The sequence below is a fragment of the Cebus imitator genome, unplaced genomic scaffold (genome assembly GCF_001604975.1).
Source record: "Cebus imitator isolate Cc_AM_T3 unplaced genomic scaffold, Cebus_imitator-1.0 Scaffold251, whole genome shotgun sequence".
NCBI classification, from domain to species: domain Eukaryota; kingdom Metazoa; phylum Chordata; class Mammalia; order Primates; family Cebidae; genus Cebus; species Cebus imitator.
Genome location: NW_016107566.1, coordinates 2,266,567 through 2,288,712, shown reverse-complemented (window position 1 = coordinate 2,288,712; position 22,146 = coordinate 2,266,567). Strand labels below are relative to the sequence as shown.

Genomic DNA, 22,146 nt, shown 5'->3' with positions numbered 1-22,146 from the left:
CTTTGGCTCATGGCTCCATCATTCCAACCTCTTGTCCCATCTCCTACTCCGACTGTGACTTTCCTGCCTCCCCTTTTCCCTTCTAAGGCCCCCTGGGATTACAATGGGTCCACCTAGACAATCTCTCAATCTCAAATTCCTTAACTTAATCCCATCTGCAAAGTCTATTTTGTCAATAAAGTAATGTATTTACAGGTTCAATGACACAGACATCTTTGCGGGTGTGGGGGAGGAGGAATTATTCTGCCTACCACAGGGGACTATGATGATGGAGATTAGGTCTAGAATAATCCTTCAGGTTCCCTTGATTTGTGAATATGGCTTTTCTGCTGGTGACATTCTTGCAGAAGGAGAGGTGAGTTCCTGGAATCATTCACTCTGGGCACCTGCAAAGTTCAAGGATTGGCAGCTGTGGCCACTTTGCAGCCTTTTACAGCCCTGCCTTTTTCCTCTTGGGCTGCACAATGCACTTGCTCAAAAATGAACGATTGCAGCTCTGATTACTGGTGTTTGCTTTCCAGCATTTAACATTCATCTGTGCCCCCTGAAGGGCTTTATCATTTGAACTTTAAAGCATCTCTTCTAAACTACACTTTTTTATGGCTATTTTTAAGCTTTCCCGTTATGCCTGGATAAGAGACCAGGGCTTAACAGAAGGAATAACAGTGAATAAAGCCCACAGGTGAAGCAGGGCCGACGGGGGATAAAAATGCATGAGAAGAGAGGCTGGAGGCCTTCAAAAAAGGATTTTCAAGATAAAGCATACAGCAAAAATGTGGAAGCTACATTTATTAAAAAAAAAAAAAGTACAGAGTTGGGAATAAAAGTCCATGAAGTCAGAGAAAAAAATATAGAGATATACATTTGCAAACACAAGAAGCTGCGTTTGAAGAGAGGCTCTGCACATGCAGTCATGTGACTGCAGATACCCTGGAGGTCAGTTTGATGGCTAAAACACTCAGTGTGCAGTGTTCAGAATGGATGCTCTTGACCAGGGCATTCAGGTTTGTTTTCCTGAGAGATTACTGTTTATTAATTGAATGCATCCTTTGAGGCTGGAAGCTTCTGTAATATCATTTCTCTATTTTTCTTTCTCTCCTTTTTTTTTTTTTTTGCACTGAGATACAAAGAATTATGAAAAATAAGGTATTTGCAGTCAACAGAGGAAAGCTGAGGAGAACCTGAATTCATGAAGCTGTTGCCACTGTAACCTCTTCTGATTTCTGGAGCAAGTAATGGGGTAGAAGAAACCCTCCCAAGCCCTCAGGATTCTAGAACGTTCAGATGTGAAGTCCGTGATTTCTCAAAGCACAGGTTCTCTCCTCAGGTTTATTTTGGATAACAAACTAAAAACATCTTTAAAGGGATTAAGCATGGATTCACTCTTCATAAATTATATTAACTATAAAAAACCTCTGTATGCTTTAAAGTAGATAAATCATAAGTATAATGATTATTTAATTCATTGGAAATATCTGCCTAATTTTCAGGTTAATTTCAGGGCCAATAGTGGTATTTTTAAAATAATGGATTGCTGAACAATTTATTTGGAAACTGTAGTGAAATTGTGTCCATTTGACACAAAAGAAGTTTATACCAATAAAGGAAAGATGGGAATATGTGGAAAGTGTACATTGTGATGATAGAGATAAAGGTTTTTTCCTAATTCACATATGTTCAGGAAGTCCTGCAACATTCCTATTGTGATTATGCTACTATACTGTTGATTGTATACTAAAGGAAAACAAGATTGACTTACTCAATTTTGCATTTCTTTTTACATTTATACTCACTGCTCGACCTAAAGAATCTGGGTTAACACACTCACATCCTGGTGATCCAAGCAACCTTAATCAAGAAGCATTGCCAAACCCACATATGTCCCAGGAAAGAAATCACCGAGATAGTAACAGAGCCCCCAAACCTGTGGCATAAGTTTTCTTACCAAATATCTGTGTATTGGAGTTTCTCACAGATAATATCTGCACTCAGTATACCCCATCTGCGTGTGCTAGTCATGAACTATGCTTGGATCCAGCAGGATCTATTTATTTCCAAAATAACTGTGTCTTGATCAAATAGGATTCATGTGTGTGCATTGTACGCAGTAGACACACTGGGCCGGATGTGGCTCTTTTCCCTGACTGCCTTGATTCAATGGGAACCAGGCATTTTCCAACTAAACAGCTGTGGCTTGGGGAGAATCCAGGTGTTTTTCTCACTGAATATTTGTGGGATTGGCAGGGTCCTGGGTATTTCCTTTGCTTTCTCTTGCCTGAATTATTGTAACATATATTATGTATATATATTTCAGTGAACTTTATTTTGTCCCAGGAAACAGATCACCTTCCTTAACTTCTCACAAAGAACAATAGTACTTAGAAAAATATGGTCAGGATCCAATGCTATTTATCTTTTTTCTTCACCAGCTTTATCTGTCATGCTGTCTTACACAAATACATGAATATTCTAAAAATTCTTTTGTGTGAAAACGAGTAGATTATCTTTCCACACCGAATAATTACCAACTCAGAAAGTGTTGCTTTATTGGAATAAGGGTGTCACACCTGTTCCAACATTCACTTGTTAACCTTTTGGACTTGGCTTTGATTTCTGATTGAAGAAGTAAGTCAGCCTCCCTAGGTTTGGCAATGCCTAGACCCTGTTAGAAAATGGTGTGTGGTTTTGGTTTCTGCATCTGATACAATATATAGGAAAATTGGAAAGAGTTCAGAGAACAGAAACAAAATGATTAAAGGGTTAGGGAAGTGAGGAGCTGGGATTATTTCATCTAAGGAAAAGCTTTTAGGAAAGGCAAAATGGGGTGTGTGCCAAAGACAGAATTAGAAAAGCCAAATTGTAGGGGCTATGCGGTTAAGCAGGTTTGATTGGCCTTTTTAGGCCATCCTGAGTCTGTTGGAGGGAATGGGGAAAAGCTGGTCTGCCTTACCAAGTATTGAGAAGGATAAGAAGCAAGTCAGGAGACAGAAGGAGAAATTAGGCAGGAATGACCTTAGCCAGGGGTTCTATCTGAGACGTACCTATACCACAATCTTCAAAAGCAGGGACAACTTTGGTGTATGTGATTCTTACATTCCAGCTTCCACTAGATCTGAAACTGTGATTCAATATAGTATGATAAACCTGCTTAATGGTAAGCCTTGTTATAGTTCCCTTTATGTGATGAAGTGTTGGCATAAAAAAATTGACCAGTTTTTCTTCATCTTCCCAAAAAATCAAAGTAAATAACTATATGTTGATATTCAAATCAGAAATTTATAATCTGTAAAATGTAATCATATTCTGTGGAGTTAAGAATATCATACAGGCATGTGTGGAATTGGTTCTCAACATTTAAAAAAAGGAAAAGACTATCACCTCTTTTTGGTGGCTTAGATTCTAAGATAGAAAGAGGTACTTGATTACTTATTAAGATCCCTATTATGTCCAAGATTCTGATTTTAAAAACTTTAAGAACACAAAATATATGTAGATTCTAAATACCAGCTATAATATTAAATACTAAATTATCTCCACTTCCACAAAGTTCTATATTAGTTAGGGTTCTTCCCAACATGACATGACCTTCCCAGCAGCATCTAAGCCAGTGTTTCACTAAACAAGGTGGGCACCGTAGCCTTGGCCAACATGACACGTCACCTTTAACCATCACAAGCTCCAAACACTGTTTGGGTGAAACATTATCAGAACGATGGCATGTGAGGCAAGGGAGCTTCACATGGGGGCTCCCTGGTGTCATGTACCCTTTTTAACCCTCAGAGGGTCATCCCCCTGGGTGAGAAGTTGGGAAGAAACCCTCCATGTCACATGATTCTCCTTACTGGTTTTGAAGTACCATTTTTTTTTTTTTTTTGAGATGGAGTTTCACTCTTGATGCCCAGGCTGGAGTGCAATGGTGCGATCTTGGCCCACTGCAACCTCTGCCTCCTGGGTTCAAGCAATTCTCGTGCCTCGGCTTCCCGAGTAGCTGGGATCACAGGCATGAGCCACCATGCCTGGCTAACTTTGTATTTTTAGTAGAGACGGGGTTTCTCCATGTTGGTCAGGCTGGCCTCGAACTCCTGACCTTAGGTGATCTGCCCACCTCGGCCTCCCAAACCTTTAAGTACCATTTTTTAAGTGCGGAGTTGGTTTCTTTTTGTTGCATTTTCAACAACACATCTTCCTGTGCCTCCCCACCACTCCCACTAACATGCTCACACATTCCTCCTTCTGCAGTTCTCCCAGGTCTTCCCAAAAGTCATTATATCACTGTGCTGACTTCATTAATAATTCAGAAGAAGATAATTTGATTAAAGAAAATCATGAGGTCAATAAATGACCAGTGAAGACCATGGACACTGGAACAAAACTGGGTTCAGGTTCCAATTCTACTACCTGTGTGACTTTGGTCACATGACTTGCAATGCTCCTGAACCTCAGTTTCCTCATCTGTAAGATGGGGATAATAATTATAACTCCTTTTCTAAAAGGTTGACTTGGGGCACTTTGAACACTGATTTGAGCACTTAGTAACTACACTGTTTAACTATTACAAAGCTGAGGGCTATCTACGGTATGGGGGAAAATGTTTTTGAGCATGGACTTCCTGTATTACTTAAACTGTGTAAGACAAAGTGAAGAACTGCCTTGAGCCTTTTTGTCCAATAATAGTTTATGTTTATAATTTTTTTTTGAGATGGGCTACTGCTCTGTCATGCATGCTGGAGTGCAGTGGCATGAACACAGCTAAACACCTTGGGTTTAAGCCATCCTGGCAGCTCAGCCTCCTGAGTACATGGGACTACAGATATGTGTCAGCGTGCCTGGATATTTTTTTTTTTTTTTTTTTTTTTTGCAGACATAGTGTCTTGCCACATTGCCCAGGCTGATTTTGACTTCCTGGGCTCAAGCAATCCTCCTGCCTTTGTCTCCCAAAGTGCTGGGAGTATAGGTATGAGTCACTGCATCCCGCCAGATAGTGGGAATTTTATATCCTCCTTCTTCACTCATTCCGGGGGAATAAGAAGTCAGAGTTTAATTTACTGAGAATTCCAAAATAATTCACTCCTAAAACATTTCATCACACAAACAAAAGAGGGCAAGAAAATACTATTTACCAAATGCATTCTATATGCCAATCCACGTATATTGTCTCATTTAAGGCTCATGCGATCCCTGTAAATTAGCTGTGTCATCCCCAATTTAGAAAGGAAGAAACTCTAAGGCTTAAGATTTAAGTAACCTTCCTCCAATTATAGAGCAGAATAAGAGATTTCCAACTTTAAAGCTAAAACTCTGGCCGGTTATGCCATGATGCTTCCCTTACAAGGATCAGACCTTGACCTATTTCTTGCAGGCTACTGGCTTCTGAATTATCTAAAATTATTTTTCACATATCTGAGAAATGCTCTTATTTCTCTTACTTCAGAAAATTGAATTCTTAATTCTATAACTAAGGACATTCAGGACCTTCAATGAAGGGTAATTGTGCAATGGACAGGAGACCTTGAATTGCACACGCTTGAAATATAAAGCTTTAGAACTAATGGGAAAATAGAAGCCTGAAGTTCTTGATTTTCTATTTGCTTTCCACTGTTTCTAAACTAAACCACTGTTTACAAAGAATGTGTCAGTGAAAGATGCAGAAAAGGATGCTTCTTTTTCTTTATTTTTAGATTCAAGTAAATGTTTGTTAACAACATGGTTGATATGGTTTGGATCTGTTTCCCTGCCCAAATCTCATGTTGAATGGTAACCTCAGTCTTAGAGGTGGGACCTGGTGGGAGGTGACTGGCTCCTAAGGCAGTTTCTTAAGAATGGTTTAGCACCATCTCCCTAAGCTGTCCTGATGATACTGAGTGAGTTCTCATGAAATGTGTTCGTTTAAAAGTGTATAGCACCTCCCTGCTCATTTTCTTCCTCCTGCCTGCTTCCCCTTCACTTTCTTCCAGGATTATAAGTTTCCTGACGTCTCCCCAGAAGCTGATCCCATCATGGTTCCTGTACAGCCTGCAGAATGATGAACCAATTAAGCCTTTTTTCTTTATAAATTATCCAGTCTCAGGCTCTTTTTAGCAATGTGAGAACAGACTAATACAATGGTTTACAAAGTAAGTTGAAGAAACTGAAAAATAAGTTCAAGAAGCCCTATGAAATGATTTAGATGAGTAAGATTGCAAAGATAGAATTCATTACAGTGAAGATTCTCATGGCCAATTCATTCTTGGTTATGGCTTCAAACTTCTACTTTAACAGAAAAATCCATTCACCTACCCAAAGTTTCAACCAACTATCTGTCCAACACATATTATTAAATAGAGACCCACTACATGCTAGGTACTGTTCTAGGTGCTGAGATAAAGCAGAATGAGGGTTTTAAGGTTGTAATAATCTAATAAACAAGCGAAAAAAAGCAAACTGGTTTCAGATGCTGATACATGCTGTGAATAAAATATACTGAAAGGATATAATAGGATTTAGGAGATCTGAGGTAGGATATCAGGGAAGATCTTTCTTAACAGAGGGCATTGGACTTGAGACCTGAATGAGAAAGAGTTAGATTTTTCCAAAGCAGAAAAAAGAACTCCCACGCATGAAAAATTCCAACAATTCAAAGGTACAAGGTCAGAAAGAAGGCAGATGGCTGACTCCAGAGTGATGGTGTGAGGCAAGATCAGAAACACGGATAGGACCTGCACTATTAAAAGAAGCTTGATTGAAGGAGTCTGAATTATAAGCTAAGTACAATGGAATCATTTCAGGTTCTAAGCAGGAAGTAATATGATTTGAGACAGCTTTAAAAACATTAATCCAGATGCTCATTCAAGAATTACTTAGAGGCTGGTTTTGGTGGCTCAGGCCTATAATCTCAGTACTTTGGGAGGCCTAGACAGGAGGATCGGTTGGCTTCAGGAGTTTGAGACCAGTCTAGACAATATAGTGAGAACTCATCTCTACAAAAAATAAATAAAATAAATAAATAAAATAAAGTAAAAATTTGCCAGGTATAGTGGTGGGGACCTATAGTACCAGCTACTCTGGAAACCGAGGTGATAGAATCACTTGAGTCCAGGAGACAAGAGAGGTTGCAGTGGGTGGCGATTGTGCCACTGCACTCCAGCCTGGGTGACAGAGTGAGATCCCTTCAGAAAACAACGACAGCAACAATAACAACAGCAAAAACAAAAATGAATGACTTACAGAGGGGCGAGAGCGGAGGGAAGGGACTAGTTAGGGTGAGAATGCAGTGATTGAAGATAAGACTCTAAAGACTCATAACAAATCGCTTTAATGGTTAAAGAGAGTTCATTGGGGAATGAAAGCTGAATTTATTTTAATAATGTCTCCATTTATGGCAACATATCTGCTACAAAGTCAATTATTTTATTGTTATTTGGTCAGAGGTAGTGTGGCTGTGGATTAGCAATTATATATAACTCCATTGCACATTAAAAAGGCATTTTATTGTTGCTGCAAGAAACCACTATGCAGGGCTTTTGGTCCTCCCTAAAGGAGAGAAACAGTATCTAGGAAATTAATTCTTCCCTCTGGCCCAAATGCAAAATTGCAGAAACCATTTGCTAAATATGGCCAGCCATTCTTAAGAGCCCAGAGAGTCTTTTCTCAGGCATATTTCATAAGAGGACATTTATCAGTTTCTATCGATTATTAGGGATAATTGAACGGAAATCTGCGACTATGGCTATTTATTGGCATTTGCGTTCGGCTCAGACAGAAGCTAGTTTTGAAAGTGGTAATCGTAGAGTGATCTCCCTTGCAAACTTCCTTGCTTAGGGGCGGTGGTGGAGCGCTGAGGGGTTGAGGGGGCGTCGGCCACCGGGGCTTTCTGCTCATAAATCAGCATCATCAAACACCCTGGAAGTGTTATGATGGCGCTGAATTTAGATAAAGGGTTCTCAAGGCGGATATATTGTCTTCATTCCTGGTGGCAGAGGGTAGTGACAAGAGGCTCACACGTCGCTGAATAGTAGCGCGGCACAATAAAGTGTTGTTTGCACCATGTGTGCCACAGATTTCTCGGGTTTTCTGGAAGGTTTTTCCAAGTTCCGCCTTCTCCCCTTCGCAGCCATCCTGGCCCCAGCTGTGCAACGGCCTTTGACTCCATCTGTCCTTCCGCTGAGGACGGGAGTCCCTCTCGCCAAATGGAGAACACAAGTTTGGCACCCCAAAGTGATGATAACCCCCACCTTCTCGGCTCAGCCCAAGGCAAGCGTCAGGCCTGCTAAGGGACGGTCAAGGGGATGGAGGGCGAAGCCGCAGAGAGGCCGCTCCCGTTACCCATCACTACTGGGCACGCCAGGCTCGTGCAGACGCCCCGCCTGCGCGTCCCCCATCCGCCCCGCGGTGCAAGTCTCCCAGGGCTTTTGCATTTGCTCTTCTTCCGCCCTGCGGCAGAGCAGCGGCTCTCAGGTTGGAGTTTGCCCTCGCGTGCGCCGCGTCACACGGTGAGGAGGGGAAGGGAGACGGCGGAGGCTGGGCCGGAGCCGGAGTCGCGCGGTCCCCAGCGCGGGGAGACGCCACGGGGAGCGACCGCCCCGCCCCCGGAGCAGCAGACACCACCGCAGCCCTCCTTCCCTCGCTCCCTCCCTCACTCCACCCCGCGCCCTGACTCCCGGCCTCCCCGCCCTTCTCCACCCCCTCCTCCGGCCGGATCCCCATCCTCTCCTTGTGAGTGCGCCCTTCAAATAATCTCCTCCTTTCTGGCAAAAGAAATAATGCACCTGACTTTACTAGGGGGAAACAACCAGCCGAGTAGAACAAGGAACAGATGTAAAAGGAATAAAAGGAGAGAGAAAAAGAGATGAGACACTTTTAAAGAAATCCAGGGGCTGAAGAGGTGGCTGCCGCGACAGAGGCAGCTAGAGCTTCCCTGTCTGCGTGAGCTGCAGACAGAGGACGCTTTCACCAGTTGCAGATGTGACCTCGGGAACTCCTGGGTCCCTCGGTTTGTTTGCCAAACAAAGTCTTTTCTTCTTTGGCTCAGACACTGAAGAGGCTCCTGGATTTTTCTGCGATCCTGCCACAAGCTGGCAGTTACCGGAGTGCATTCCCAGGAGCTGGTGGAGAAATGAGCCCTTGTGGGCGGAAGATGGGCGAAGGGCGTCAGCAGCCAGGGGCTCCCGTCGGGAAGCCCCTTCTGCTCCCAGGGAGGAGAGAGACACCCCACGGACGGCCAGGCAGCAGCGGCACCAGGTCTCAGCGCTCCCTGCTCGGGCTCTTGGTACACATGTGGCTGTGGGCGGCCTCGGGCTCGTCTGCCCAGTTGTTCAACCTCACCCTTTCCGTGGATGAAGGGCTTCCCCCGGACACGCTGGTCGGTGACATCCGCGCGGGGCTGCCTGCCGCGCAGCAGGAGGGGAGCGGCTTCTTTCTGTCGGAGGACTCGGATGACTCCCCGCTGCTGGACGACTTCCACGTGCATCCGGACACCGGCATTATCCGCACTGCGCGGCGCCTGGACCGCGAGCGGCGGGACCGCTACAGCTTCGTGGCTGCCACGCTGCTGGGCGCCGTGGTGCAGGTGGAGATCCGCGTCAACGACGTGAATGACCACTCGCCCCGCTTTCCCCTCGACTCCCTGCAGCTCGATGTCTCCGAGCTCAGCCCGCCGGGGACCGCCTTCCGCCTGCCAGGTGCCCAGGATCCCGACGCCGGGCTGTTCAGCACTCAGGGATACACTCTGGTGCTACCGTCCGATCTGCCCGAGGACCCTGCAGGCCCGTTCTTCGAGTTGCGCTACGGGGCTCCGGGGCCACTACCGTCACCGCTTTTGCCAGGCTCCTCGTCGCCGCTGGAGCCACTAGACCTGGTGCTGCTGCGGCGCCTGGACCGAGAGGAGGCGGCGGCGCACTGGCTGCAGATCGACGCATGGGACGGCGGCCGCCCGCGGCGCACAGGCAGCCTGCGCGTGGAGCTGCGCGTGCTGGATGAGAACGACAACCCGCCGGTCTTTGAGCAGGAAGAGTACCGCGCCGCGGTGCGCGAGGACGCCCCGCCGGGCACCGAGGTCTGCCGGGTGCGCGCCACCGACCGCGACCTGGGGCCCAATGGCTTCGTGCGCTACAGCGTCCGCGCCCGGCAAGTGCCCGGGGCGGGGAGCGGCGGCGGGGCCCTGGGCGACGTGGCCTACTTCGCCGTGGAGGAGCTGAGCGGCGTGGTACGAGTGCGGAGACCTCTGGACCGCGAGGCACAGGCCTGGCACCAGCTGGTGGTGGAGGCCCGCGATGGAGGCGCCGAGCCTGAGGTTGCCACGGTGCGCGTCTCCATCGCAGTGCTGGACGTGAATGACAATCGGCCAGCCATTCACGTGCTCTTCCTCACAGAGGAAGGCGTTGCCCGCGTCTCTGAAGGCGCCCGACCCGGCGACTACGTGGCTCGCTTCTCGGTGTCGGATGCGGACGGTGACTGGGAGGAGGAAGACGAGGCCGCGGGGGAGCTTGGTGTGGGTCTTGGAGACGCGAGTATCTCTCTGTCCTTGGAAGGCGGAGAGGGAGCCTTCGCGTTGCGGCCCGGCGGCACCCCAGGGGTATTTTTCCTTTGCGTCGAGGGGCCCCTGGACAGAGAGAGCCGCGATCTGTTCGAGTTACGACTGGTGGCCACCGATGCGGGGTCCCCGCCGCTGAGCACCGAGGAGACGCTGCTACTCCGGGTCGCCGACCTCAACGACCAACCACCTCTCTTCAGCCAACAGCATTACAAGGCCTCAGTGTCCGAGGCCGCAGCCCCTGGCACTGTAGTCCTGTGGGTCAGCGCCTCCGACGCCGACGAGGCAGGCACTGATCACGCCTGGCTGCGCTACACGCTAGTCCAACTCTCGGCTCCCTGCAATCCAGAGGCTTTGCCCACCGCAGAGTGTGGACCATCTTTCACCATTGATCCCGAAAGCGGTGCCATCAGCACCCTCCGGACTCTAGACCGAGAGGTCCAGGAGGCGGTGGAGCTGAGAGTGGTGGCCCAGGACCTCGGAGAGCCCTCGCTCTCTGCCACCAGCTTGGTGAACATCACCGTGGATGATGTGAATGACAACGAGCCCATCTTCTGGAGGCAGGTGTACAATGCCACCCTTGCAGAGCATGCTCCGGTTGGACACTGCTTTCTACAGGTGAGTGCATCAGGCCTGTAGGCCAACCTGAAGGCTTGGGAAGGGATGTAGAGGGTTGTGAGTAGGCCTAGGAAATTGTGATGTGGATAATATTCCGGCTCTCAAATACGACACTGGCTGCAGTTCCCTCTCTACAGTGAGATGAATGTATGCCCTCTAGTCACCTAACTTTTTTTGCCAGGGTCTTGACTGCATGATCTCTAATGTCCTTTCAACTTGACTTTTAGATCTTGATTTATATTATGGAAGCTGATTTATTTCATGCTGGATGTGTGTACCTAAACAGGTTCAGGAACCACCCACTCTAAATCAGACCTCTTCCAATTGACAATGTCTCATATATCTCATATATATATATATATATATATATATATATAGACAGGGTCTCACTCTGTCATCCAGGCTGGAGTGCAGTGGCACAATCTTGGCTCACTGCAACTTCTGTCTCCCTGGCTCAAGCGATTCTCCTGCCTGGCACCACACCTGGCTAATTTTTGTATTTTTTAAGTAGGGATGGTATTTCACTATGTTTGCCAGGCTGGTCTCGAACCCCTTACCTCAGGTGATCCACCCACCTCGGCCTCCCAAAGTTCTGGGATTACAGGCATGAGCCATCACGCCCAGCAATGTCTCGTATTTTTTAAGCAGCTGTATGAGGCAACCTAGGGAATAAGGTAGCTCATAAGTCAGGTTTTCAAATGACCAAAATGTATGTCTTTAAACACTGACAGTTTTGAGTTACCATTTCCAGAGGCTTCTTCCACATTTTCCTACCTTCCTTCAAAGCTTACAAAGGTTGGATGAAGACTGAAGTCATCTTTATTAGTATCAGTTGTGAGCTGAGCGCCTTCCTTGATGCTTTCAGGGCTCTGAGGGGCAGTGGGGCTCAATTATCTTTATAAAATGGGGCGCTGTACCCTGCTTTTTGATTTGGGCATGTTGCCTTTTATAGTTTTCCCGATCTCTCCGTCGCTATCAGAATGGCATGTTTTGCCCCTTTCCAGGCCATTCCTTTTTGTGCTTTCAATTTCCTATTTGTTTCTTTTTTATTTTTTTATTTGAGGGAGGGTCTTGCTTTGTGGACCATGATGGAGTACAGTGGCACAATCCTGGCTCATTGAAGCCTGGACCTCCCAGGGTAAGGTTATTCTCCCACCTCAGTCTCCCAAGTAACTGTGAGCACAGGCACATGCCAACATGGCTGGCTAATTTTTAAATAATTTGTAGGGATGAGGTCTTGCTGTGCTGCCCAAGCTGGTCTCAAACTCCTGGGCTCAACTCCACCTCAGCCTCCCAAAGTGCTGAGATTATAGGCATAAGCCACTGTGCCTGGCCAATTTCCTATTTGATGGGAGATAATCAAATTTCCAAGATTGATTTATTTACTCTGAAATAACTTGAGTAAAGAAATCCAGCCTGAAGAGCTTACCAGGGAAAGAAGCTCAAAAGCTTTATTTTGCTCTCGGCCTAGGTTGTTTTAAGGCGTTTGCTGCTTACTCTCTTGTTCTCAGGGAGTTGAGGCTTTAGCTTTGCAAATTATGTCTGACATAATAACTTTTAGGTAAGTGAGGTGCTACTGCAAAGTAACAATGGGGTTTGTGACTGCTTCCACCATTTAAATCTTTTGGGTATATGGGTGGTAATAATCTCCATCCCTTTCTCTAGAGTGATTGACCACTCTGAGTTGCTAGATCGTTAAAAAGTGGCTTGATATGAATGAATGCTTGCTGATGAAACAGACAAATCCACAAATAGTAGTAACTAACATTGTCAAAGTATATTTCTCTCTCAAGCAGACTGGTGTGATGCAGTTTGGCTGTTTCTCCTTCGTCTGAGAAAGTCAGGCCTGGGAGTGACGTACACAACTTCCACCAATGTAGCATCAGCCCGAGCTCAGCCATGCAGCCTCACATGTACTACAGAGGAGGCTGTGCCCGGGTACGCCAGTGTTCACTGATAGTTTCTTCCATGGAGTTCTAAAAGTGAAAGCCATAATAGTTGAGAGGTTGGACTGGATGACTTCCAAGACTCCTTTTACCTGGAACACCCTGAAGATCTTGGTATGAACAGTACAACTTGGCTCCATTGGAAGGAAAATAAGCAGGGTGGATTAATTATGACTCTTCTGATTACAGCCTGCCTTTAGAGTTGTTTCTAACACTGTGAGAAGATTTTTCTATGAGGTGTGAGTTTATCCCATTGTTACGACTCCGTATGTGGTAGATCCATTATGGTGAGCTGAGCTTGGCTAACACGTAGGACTGCACCTCCAACAATTGCAACAAACCTTTCCAGGTTGCCAAGTGTTGCTGCAGACAGCATTCAATTGTGCTGACTAGAGTTTCTGGAAATTCCAGCGATGTAGCCCCTCAAGATTTGCAAAAGCCTCTTAGTCACTGGGCTCTCTGGTGGCCTCTCCAAGGCAGCTTCGTGAACTTTTTGTGTTCCACAAGCCCCGCAGCTGACGTACTCCCTAATTTCCAGATGAGCTTCTCAGAAGCGTCTTCTTTCTTTCTGTTCTCTCAGTCTTTCTTTATGCCACTTTGCAAAAACTAACTCCCCATCTTGCCTTTGAAACTCATGACCCCTCCTTCGTTCCAGGGCTTTACTTAATGACATCACATACATTCCTTGTAACTGTAATTTCTTTCTGTTGCTATCTACAAGTTTTCCTCCTTTATCTCTTTTATCTGCTCAAGTTGCCTTTGTTAAAACCAAACCAAATGAAAATCAGGAAAAACAAAATATTTCCTAGATTTCCTGTAAGAGGATACCATGTCATCTGATAATAACAACAACAAACCCTTGAACTTCAAGTTGTCTTAGTGGTTACTCCACATCCCCAATGCTTGGGAGCTTTCCACTCTGGTTGCTGCTCCTGCTGCCACCATGGTGCCAGCCACCCTCCCCACTCTGAGTGCTGGCTGAACTCTTATATTCTCATGCCCAGACTAAACCTTTCAAAAGACTTTAAGCGTGAGGCAGAACTGAAAGAATTAACACAGAGGGCAAGAACCCTTAGCAAACTGAGATAGGTAACCTCTAGCTGCAAAAGGTTTTTACAGCATTGTAGGCACTTGTCTGGACTTCTTAATAACTGAGTTCCTGCCTGTCTCAGGTGGAGAGCCTCTTCTTAACAATCCACCTCTCAGGAGTTCCTTTCAATCTCTTGCTGCCTTCTTGGTCAAGGCAGAGAGGGAATTCTACTCTGCAGACACTCAGAGATTTTCCTCCAGTTCTCATGTTTGGTCTGAAGGATTCCATTTTCACTCAGATAACTGTGGAAAAGATTAACTTCAACCTCGAGCCTAGATCTCCATCCTCCAACACAATGTCTGATGATGTGAGCTGCATTCACAGCTTTTATCTTATAACCAGATCTTAGTTTGTACAGTATAACTCCAGCATTGAGACCTGCATTACATGTAATAACATGAAGAGTAGTCTTTCATACTCCCTCAAATACAAGCACTATATTCATTCATTAATTCATTTATTTATCCAAACAACAACATTTATTGAAATAAATAACATTGATTGAATTCAACAACATCCAACCAACAAAAAATTATTGAGTGTCTATTACATGCTAGGAACTGTTCTTAGTGCTGGGGATAGTGATGAGCAAAATGGGCAAGGTGCTTGCTAGCAGGGCTTACCGTGCTATGTTCTCCATCTCCTTCCCTTCTCTGTCAGTCCTTGTGAATGAATGACATGTGCCCGGCTCCCACTTGCTGATCACCCCTACTCTATGTGTTCTGACTTTCTCCCATCACTGTACTCAATTCTGCCTCTCAAGAGGCATGTGTCTGTTTCTTTCAAATCCAATAGGCTTTTCTTAGTCATAACCTCCCTCATGCTCTCTGAATCATTTTGGACTGTTGCCCGCTTCCTCTTTCTTGCATGCATCTTTTTCACTGCCCATTGTCTCCTTACATTCTCTTTCTGCCTCTCTTGCTCATTCCTCTTTTTCCTTGTTTGTCTTGTGCCACCTCACACTCAACGTGGTAGAGGCATTTCCAAAGGCTCTGTTTTCCCCTCACGCCTTGCCCTTCTATTCTCTCTTCCTGTGTATTCCCAGAAGTTCATTTTAAAAAAGTCTCCACGGTCAACCTCCCTTATAAGCTTCCGGTTAGCACTTTCTCTTCCTGGTATGTGTCTTTACCTGGATTTTGGCACCGCTAATCTAACACTTTTCAAATTGAACTAATTTCCCTTTTACTGTGTTTTTTTTTCATTCTATAGAGTGCCTTGGGGTCTTTTATTCAGTTTCTCAGTTATTATTCTTTGGAATCTTTATTGAGACAGTATGGAATGAGAGGGCATTGGACTTGGAGTCAGAAAACCTTGGCTCCAATTCTGACTCTGCTATTTGCTATCTTGATTAACTTCTCTAGCCCTAGTTCCTCATCAATTGCATGTTATAATTCTGTTTAACACCACATGAATCTAAGGATTGGAGATAACTGATGTTTCATGGTAGAAAGTAGTACGTAGGGCTTTATAGGTTTGGAAAGTTTTCTTTATCCAGTAGATCAGGTGATTAACAGTGGATGCATTCCACTGTAGCTGCACATTTTGTGTGTATGTACAAATGTGTAATGCCTTTCTACTTATGATCATCTTCAAAGGGGAATCACTTAGGATGGACTTCAGAAACTTGTGATCAGCAAGATTTCCTTTCTCTGAGGATTGAAATCTTACTAAATTAATTTCATTAACAACTAAACTCCAGGCATCTATTAATGGTTCCCTCACCTTTTAAATTATAAATTAAAAGTGAGCAACTGTGAAAGTAATTTATACTTTCATAGCCCATTAGGGAAATTTTGCTAAATCATTTTTACAAATGCCAGGTTATTTGAATCTTAATGAATTAAAATCTTCATTTAGTTAAAATCTATGCATTGTAGTGAAAGTAGATAAGGTAAATATAATCAGAAATATGAATTATTGAAAACCTGTTGAATCTACGGGGATAGGAGGAATTGGAATCAGTGTGTCTGGTTCCTGTAGTGATGTAATAGAAGTGGTTTTGGAGACATGGGAGATGCCTCCTATGAAGGACTTACAGTGTTTGTGCAAGGAGTTTGGCTTTTATTATTATGGAAATACGTGGGAGACATGGGAGGTTTATGAAAAGAGATTCACATGTGAAAAGTAATGTTTCAGAAAGATTCATCTTAAATTAGTAGAAAGAGTAGAAAGAAGCCAGGAGGGAAACCAGGTAGAGAGCCCTGAATCTCTTATAATAACACATAGCCAGCTACCTGGGCCTGAATTAGGGGGATAGTAGGGAAGTGTAGAGGGAAAGATGGCCTTGGAAGCATCACAAAGGAATAATTGGTACAACTTGTATAGATGTGAGTGAGAAAGTGTGGAATGATTAAAAAATGACACCATGTTTTCCGTCTGGATTAGTGGGAAGAATAGGAAAAGCTGGAGGCAAGAGTTTTGGGGGAGAGATGCTGGCTTTCTTGAGTGTTTGATTTGAGTGTGAATTAATGGCCAGTAGTCTAGGAAAGTACATCTTGAAGGCGATTTAGAGCTTCAGAACTACCGTACAGGAGAGAGTGTAAGGTTGGAGACGTAAACTTGGAAGTTACTCATGTGGAGGTGGTACTGAAAGCTGTGAAAGTGACAGTGAGGAAAATGAGAGAAGAGTCAATAGCTATGGATGCTGGCTGGGAAGAGGGTCTTGCCACTCATATAATGTTGGGGGGCAGGTCTCTGTGATGATGTTGCTGTGTGCTTGTTCTGAGCCCCAAGGACCACAACCCAGAGAGATGGCCGGCATCTTACTCCATTTTCTGAGCTCCTCAGCAGGGCTTCTGAGACATTCAGCCTTGTGTGCCACAGTCCCAGGCATTAAGACACACACTATTTGGATCTGCCTGTTTCTCTCCCCTCCTGTTCCTGTTTCCTGTGGACCACCTGGCCAGTCCCCGTGTTCAGTGAGGACATTGACAGCCTGTTTTAGTCATTGCTGTCCCCATTGTATCTCCTGCCATCCAGGCAATGTGGTCTCACATTTCTTCAGTTGACCCAAGTTTCAGGTCCTTACCGTCACTTCCTCTCCAGGAACCCTGTCCTACACCCATCTCCTGTAATCTGGAATCACTTAGAACATCTCCACCTCTTCTGTCTCAACTCAGTCTCTGATCACAGCCTGCCAGCCTTTCAGCTTTCTTGGCCTTTGATTTGGTTTGCATTTATTTTTTTAATCTAAATTTTACTAGACCCCTTACTCTTCCTTTTCTCTTCTGGCATATCACCCCCCTCCTTCCTTTAGTTCCTTCTCTGTTCTGCTATAATTCTCTATGCAGCAAATTAACCTTTTCTCTTCCCTACTTGTACACGTATCACCAACAGTAGGTCTCTCCAACTATATCTCTCCCCTCCCACCCACTCCCTGAAACACTCAGACTATAGAGGCCTGCTGGAGTAATTCCAAGTGATAATAGAGTCTACTTAGAGTAGAATTTAAGTGTGGTACTGTAGTATCAGCTAGGCCCTCAACTTTGTTGAGTAATTTTTTGTATTCACCTAAGCATCTCTCCCACAACCTCATTCACTTTAAGCATCATAGCCTGCTGCCTTTACTCTTTACAGGTAATTATGCTTCCTACTCAGTAGGGACTAATAGTTGAAAACTTGCTTGTGTTTTTGCCTGCCTCCATCAGACGTTTTTGTAAATACACTAACCAATCCCTAGGAACTAGGTGATTCTTCTTTGTCCAAATCAAACTCACCCATCCGTATGCCGCCATTCATCTATCCATCCATCCAACCATCCTCTCTTCCATCTTCTCTGACACTGATTTTCAATCACTCAATTTCTCCTTTATCTTTTACCTCTACCTCTACATTTGCTTCTTCTCTTAGCATATAATATTCCTCTCTCATAGTCTGTAATATCTAAAAACTAAGTATGTGAGGGTCTTTTTTGCTCACTTCTTTCCTCAATGCCCTGTGGAAGTTGATATCTGCTACCTGTTGGCCCATCTTTTTTTCCCAGGTCTTTCCTATTCAGAGTTCTGGAAACCTGTGCTGCTCTCTTTTTCAATGTCTGATATCTCTTGATGATGGGCCCAGTACTCTGCTTTAGTTCTTGAGCAAAAGTGGCCTTCTTTCTCATCTGTTAGTGTCAAAAAGTTGTGAAAAAAATGTAGCTGCTAAAGTGTAAGAAATGACATGTGGAATTTATTTTTGCTCATTTCTTAATATTATACATTGTAATTGATAGAAGCCATTAACTAATATCTTTCATATGAGAAGAAATGGTCGAATCAATCAAGATAGAATATTCTATTGAATAAACAAAAATATCTTCATCTTGATTATTGCTTAAATCATCTTGCTGTTCTCACTTTTTACTGGATGGTTTTGGGGCATACTAACCCTACCATGTTTGTGCAGTTAGACACTGTGTCTTCCTCTCTCAATAATTCTGTTTTGAATTTCCTTTTAAAAAGCCCAGGCTGTTAACTTCATTTCAGGCTTTACCACTTTCCCATAAACATGCAGATCTCAGATAGTCCATGATGAAGTGTGTGAAAGCTCTTTAATAGAGAGGATGGAAGAGGTTTGCTTGTTGTCATTATTTCCAGGTGTCCTTCATTTGAACAGAAGAGTAATCTTGTGGATAAAAGCTTGCACTGCAGAGTTAGACAGACCTGAGTTTAAATTTCAGCTCACAGCTTGACCTCAAGTAAGTTCCTAAACCTCAGTTTGTCATCCATAAAATAGGGATGATAATGGGATTTACCTGGTAAGGTTATTGTGGAGATTAAATGAGAGGATGCATATTATCCAGGGCACAGAGCACTGCCTGACACATGGTAAACTCCCAGGAAAGTTCATCATTATGTGTAATTTTACTTGAGTTTGATTAAACTATAGAGCTAAGAGAGTGTGAGAAAAAGAAATGTCAGGCTGGGCATGGTGGCTCATGTCTGTAATCCCAGCAGTTCAGATTGCTTGAGCTAAGGAGTTTGAGACCAGCCTGGGAAACATGCCAAAACCCCGTCTCTACAAAAAAATACAAAAATTAGCCAGGTCTGGTGGGGTGCACCTGTAGTCCCAGCTACTTGGGAGGCTGACATGGGAGGATCAATTGAGCCTGGGAGTTCTAGGCTACAGTGAGGAGCCATGATTGTACCACTGCACCCAGCCTAGGTGACAGAGCAAGACCCTGTCTTCAATAAAATAAAAGTTAGCTCTTTCTTTTAAAAATTCCTATGGCTAGTCATGTTAAATGGCTAGAGTTATGACCTCAATAGATACTCTAGGAAATCCATTGTCCTAATTAACATCCAGGACTTCCATCCGAAATTCAGTCATCTTCCTACCGTGGATAGCTAAACAGGACCCTTGCGAACCTTGAGGATATCTTGGCCTTTTTGACTTAAAGATTAGGATAGCTTGAGTAGTCTATTCTCTGGCACTCTCCACAGTTCATCCCTGGTCATGCTTGCTTATTCCATGGATTTCATTAACCTGGGTGCTTCTCTGGCCTCCCAAAGTTTAGGGTATTTCCTAAGAAAGGGGCATACTTAGTCTTTTAGCTCTAATTTCCCCAGAAATAAACGACTCAGTGAAAGAGAAAAATGTTAACTTCCTAGTATTATGGCTGACTTGTGTCTTCTTCATTTTTTAAAAAATTGATTATCCTGTGAGCCCCTTCTTCTTATTCGGAGGTTGAAGTGGGATGGAGATAAAAAGAAGATGCTTTGAATTTCTCTTTAATTTGAGTAAGGAGGAGCAGTATCATCAGCAGTGTCCTTCAACAAACACTTGTTAATACCTACTGCTTTGAGCATGGAGCTAATTATAAAGTCATTGAATGATTTTGAATAATTTCATTTATTGTATGAAATTTACTAACAAAAAGGGACAACAGTTAAAGCTTATTTGTAAACCACTTTTAAGAAAGCTGAAAAACACAAATCTTTCCTAAAAAGTTCTTTCACATATTGAAGGAAACTTATTATTAAACTAATTGTTAACATATTATTATAATTAGAATATTAAGCCACATGGTAGCTCATGCCTATAATCTCAGCACTTTGAGAGGCCTGTGCTGGGGGAGTGCTCGAGGCCAGGAGTTTGAGGCCAGCCTGGGCAACATAGCAAAACTCTATCTCTATTTCAAGAAAATAAATTTAAAAAATAATATTAATGTAAAACTTTTTTCAGTTAAATTTATTTGTATCATGTATTAGATATATTCATAGCCCTTCATGCAATCAAGTAAATTGTTTATGCATGCCTTATAGAAATTAAAATCTATATTTTCATTTTAAATGTTTGTAGTAATTTGTAATTTTTCAATACTTGCTTTGATGACACTGTTGATTTATTTCACACTAAATTCTCAGATTAGAAAATGCCATCCGCTTGATACTTTTGAAAAATGTATTATGGCAAAAGGCAGGGAAGACCTGTAGGAGAGCTTCACTTTCATGAGAATAGCAAAGAGGAAAGAACAAAACAGAACTTGGCAATTTTTGATTGGCTTCATGACTGATGACAATTAATCTAAAAATTCTGTTTAATAGGACAGACTGACCTCCAACTTCCAAAGCTCTTTTGTTCAGATTATTTTGAAATTTCCTTTGTTCTTCATTTAAATTAACTGTGTAGAATTAGCCATTGTTATGGGTATGATTTCAAGAGATTAAATATTATTTTTAGCCTTACCATATATGGTCTTAAATACGATTTGATTTTTAATAATTGCTTAGTTAGAAACTCCTCATGCTGTATGTTCATCTTTATTTCTACGTTTGGAAACACAGAGGAAGTTAATGTTTATTTAGAGATTGACTTGTCTGGTCCTAAGAATATCTATTATACAAGAACCAAGTTATGAAGTAAAGAGCAATGTAAGCTTATGCACTGTTTACTCTCCTTTGAAGTATAGATTATTTTAAGTATGAATGGTTAAAAATAATACAAAGGCTGTTCTGTTACATTGCGTATAAACAAGAACACAATATTTCAGTGCTGGCAGATATATTTCCTGGACTCATCTTACAAGAATTTTTATATGGCATTTTTCTTGCGTAGAATCTAATTGTCATGCTTATGCCTGTTTCACTTCCACTGCCTCTATCAGCTTCCAGCATAAAGAAGAGAGGTGACAGGAAGGGCAATTTATAAATTAATGTTTGATGGTACTAGAGGTAATTTGCTTGCTGGCATTAAACATATAGATTCTATGCATATCACAGCATACACTTAATACCACAAAATGAATTTAATAAATTTACCTTGAGTCTTGAATCTTAGTAGATTTTAAAAGAAAGATTTTTTTGGGGGGGACACAGTAGTATTCAGATTTGCCATTTATATGGAAGGGTACAACTCTGCTCTAATCTAAATTCATACTATCTTAAGGCTACCTTATCATTATTTCTCTAAATGTGTTTCAACATCTGAAGCACAGTCACCACATTTGTCTGTTACTTGTGTAGAAAGCTTTTTTTTAAAATGTTAAACCATGATGCACAGAAAGCTTATTCCATGTGCAATTAGGAATATTTCTAGAAGGTGCTTTTTCTTCATTTTAAAATGTTTTTTTCTGCCACATTCTTTCTTTTCTCTCTTTCTGAGATGTCGGATACACATATGTTAGACCTTTAGATCTGTGGCCTTGAGGATCTGTTCATTTCTCTTTTCAATAATTTTCTTTTCTATTCTTCAGATCAGATGGTTTGTATTATTTTCAAATTCACTGTCATGTTCTTCATCACCATCCTGCTCCTAAGCCCTTCAAACACATTTTTAATTTATATTTTTTACTTATAGAATTTTCATTTTATTCAGTATTATAGTTTGTTTCTTTGCTGATATTAACTATCTTTTCATTCATTACAAGAGTGTCTTCCTTTACCTCATATAACTGTAATAGCGGCTGTAAAATTTTTATCTGTGAATCCTAGCATCTGTGTCATCTGTGATTGGCTTCTTTCATTGCTTTTTGTTCTGTAAATGTATCATATTTCTCTAGTTATTCA

At 43.1% G+C, this 22,146-nt stretch overlaps 1 protein-coding gene across 1 annotated transcript in view; it reads left to right on the top strand.

Moving 5' to 3' along the window:
• The first annotated feature begins 8,652 nt into the window (after positions 1-8,652).
• The window catches only part of DCHS2 (dachsous cadherin-related 2), a 275,941-nt gene continuing 262,447 nt past the window's right edge, over positions 8,653-22,146 (top strand). Inside the window, exon 1 of the mRNA XM_017498790.2 lies at positions 8,653-11,125. Within this exon, the coding sequence (XP_017354279.2) occupies positions 9,092-11,125 (2,034 nt within the window). The 5' untranslated portion in view covers positions 8,653-9,091. The remainder of the gene's footprint in view (positions 11,126-22,146) is intronic.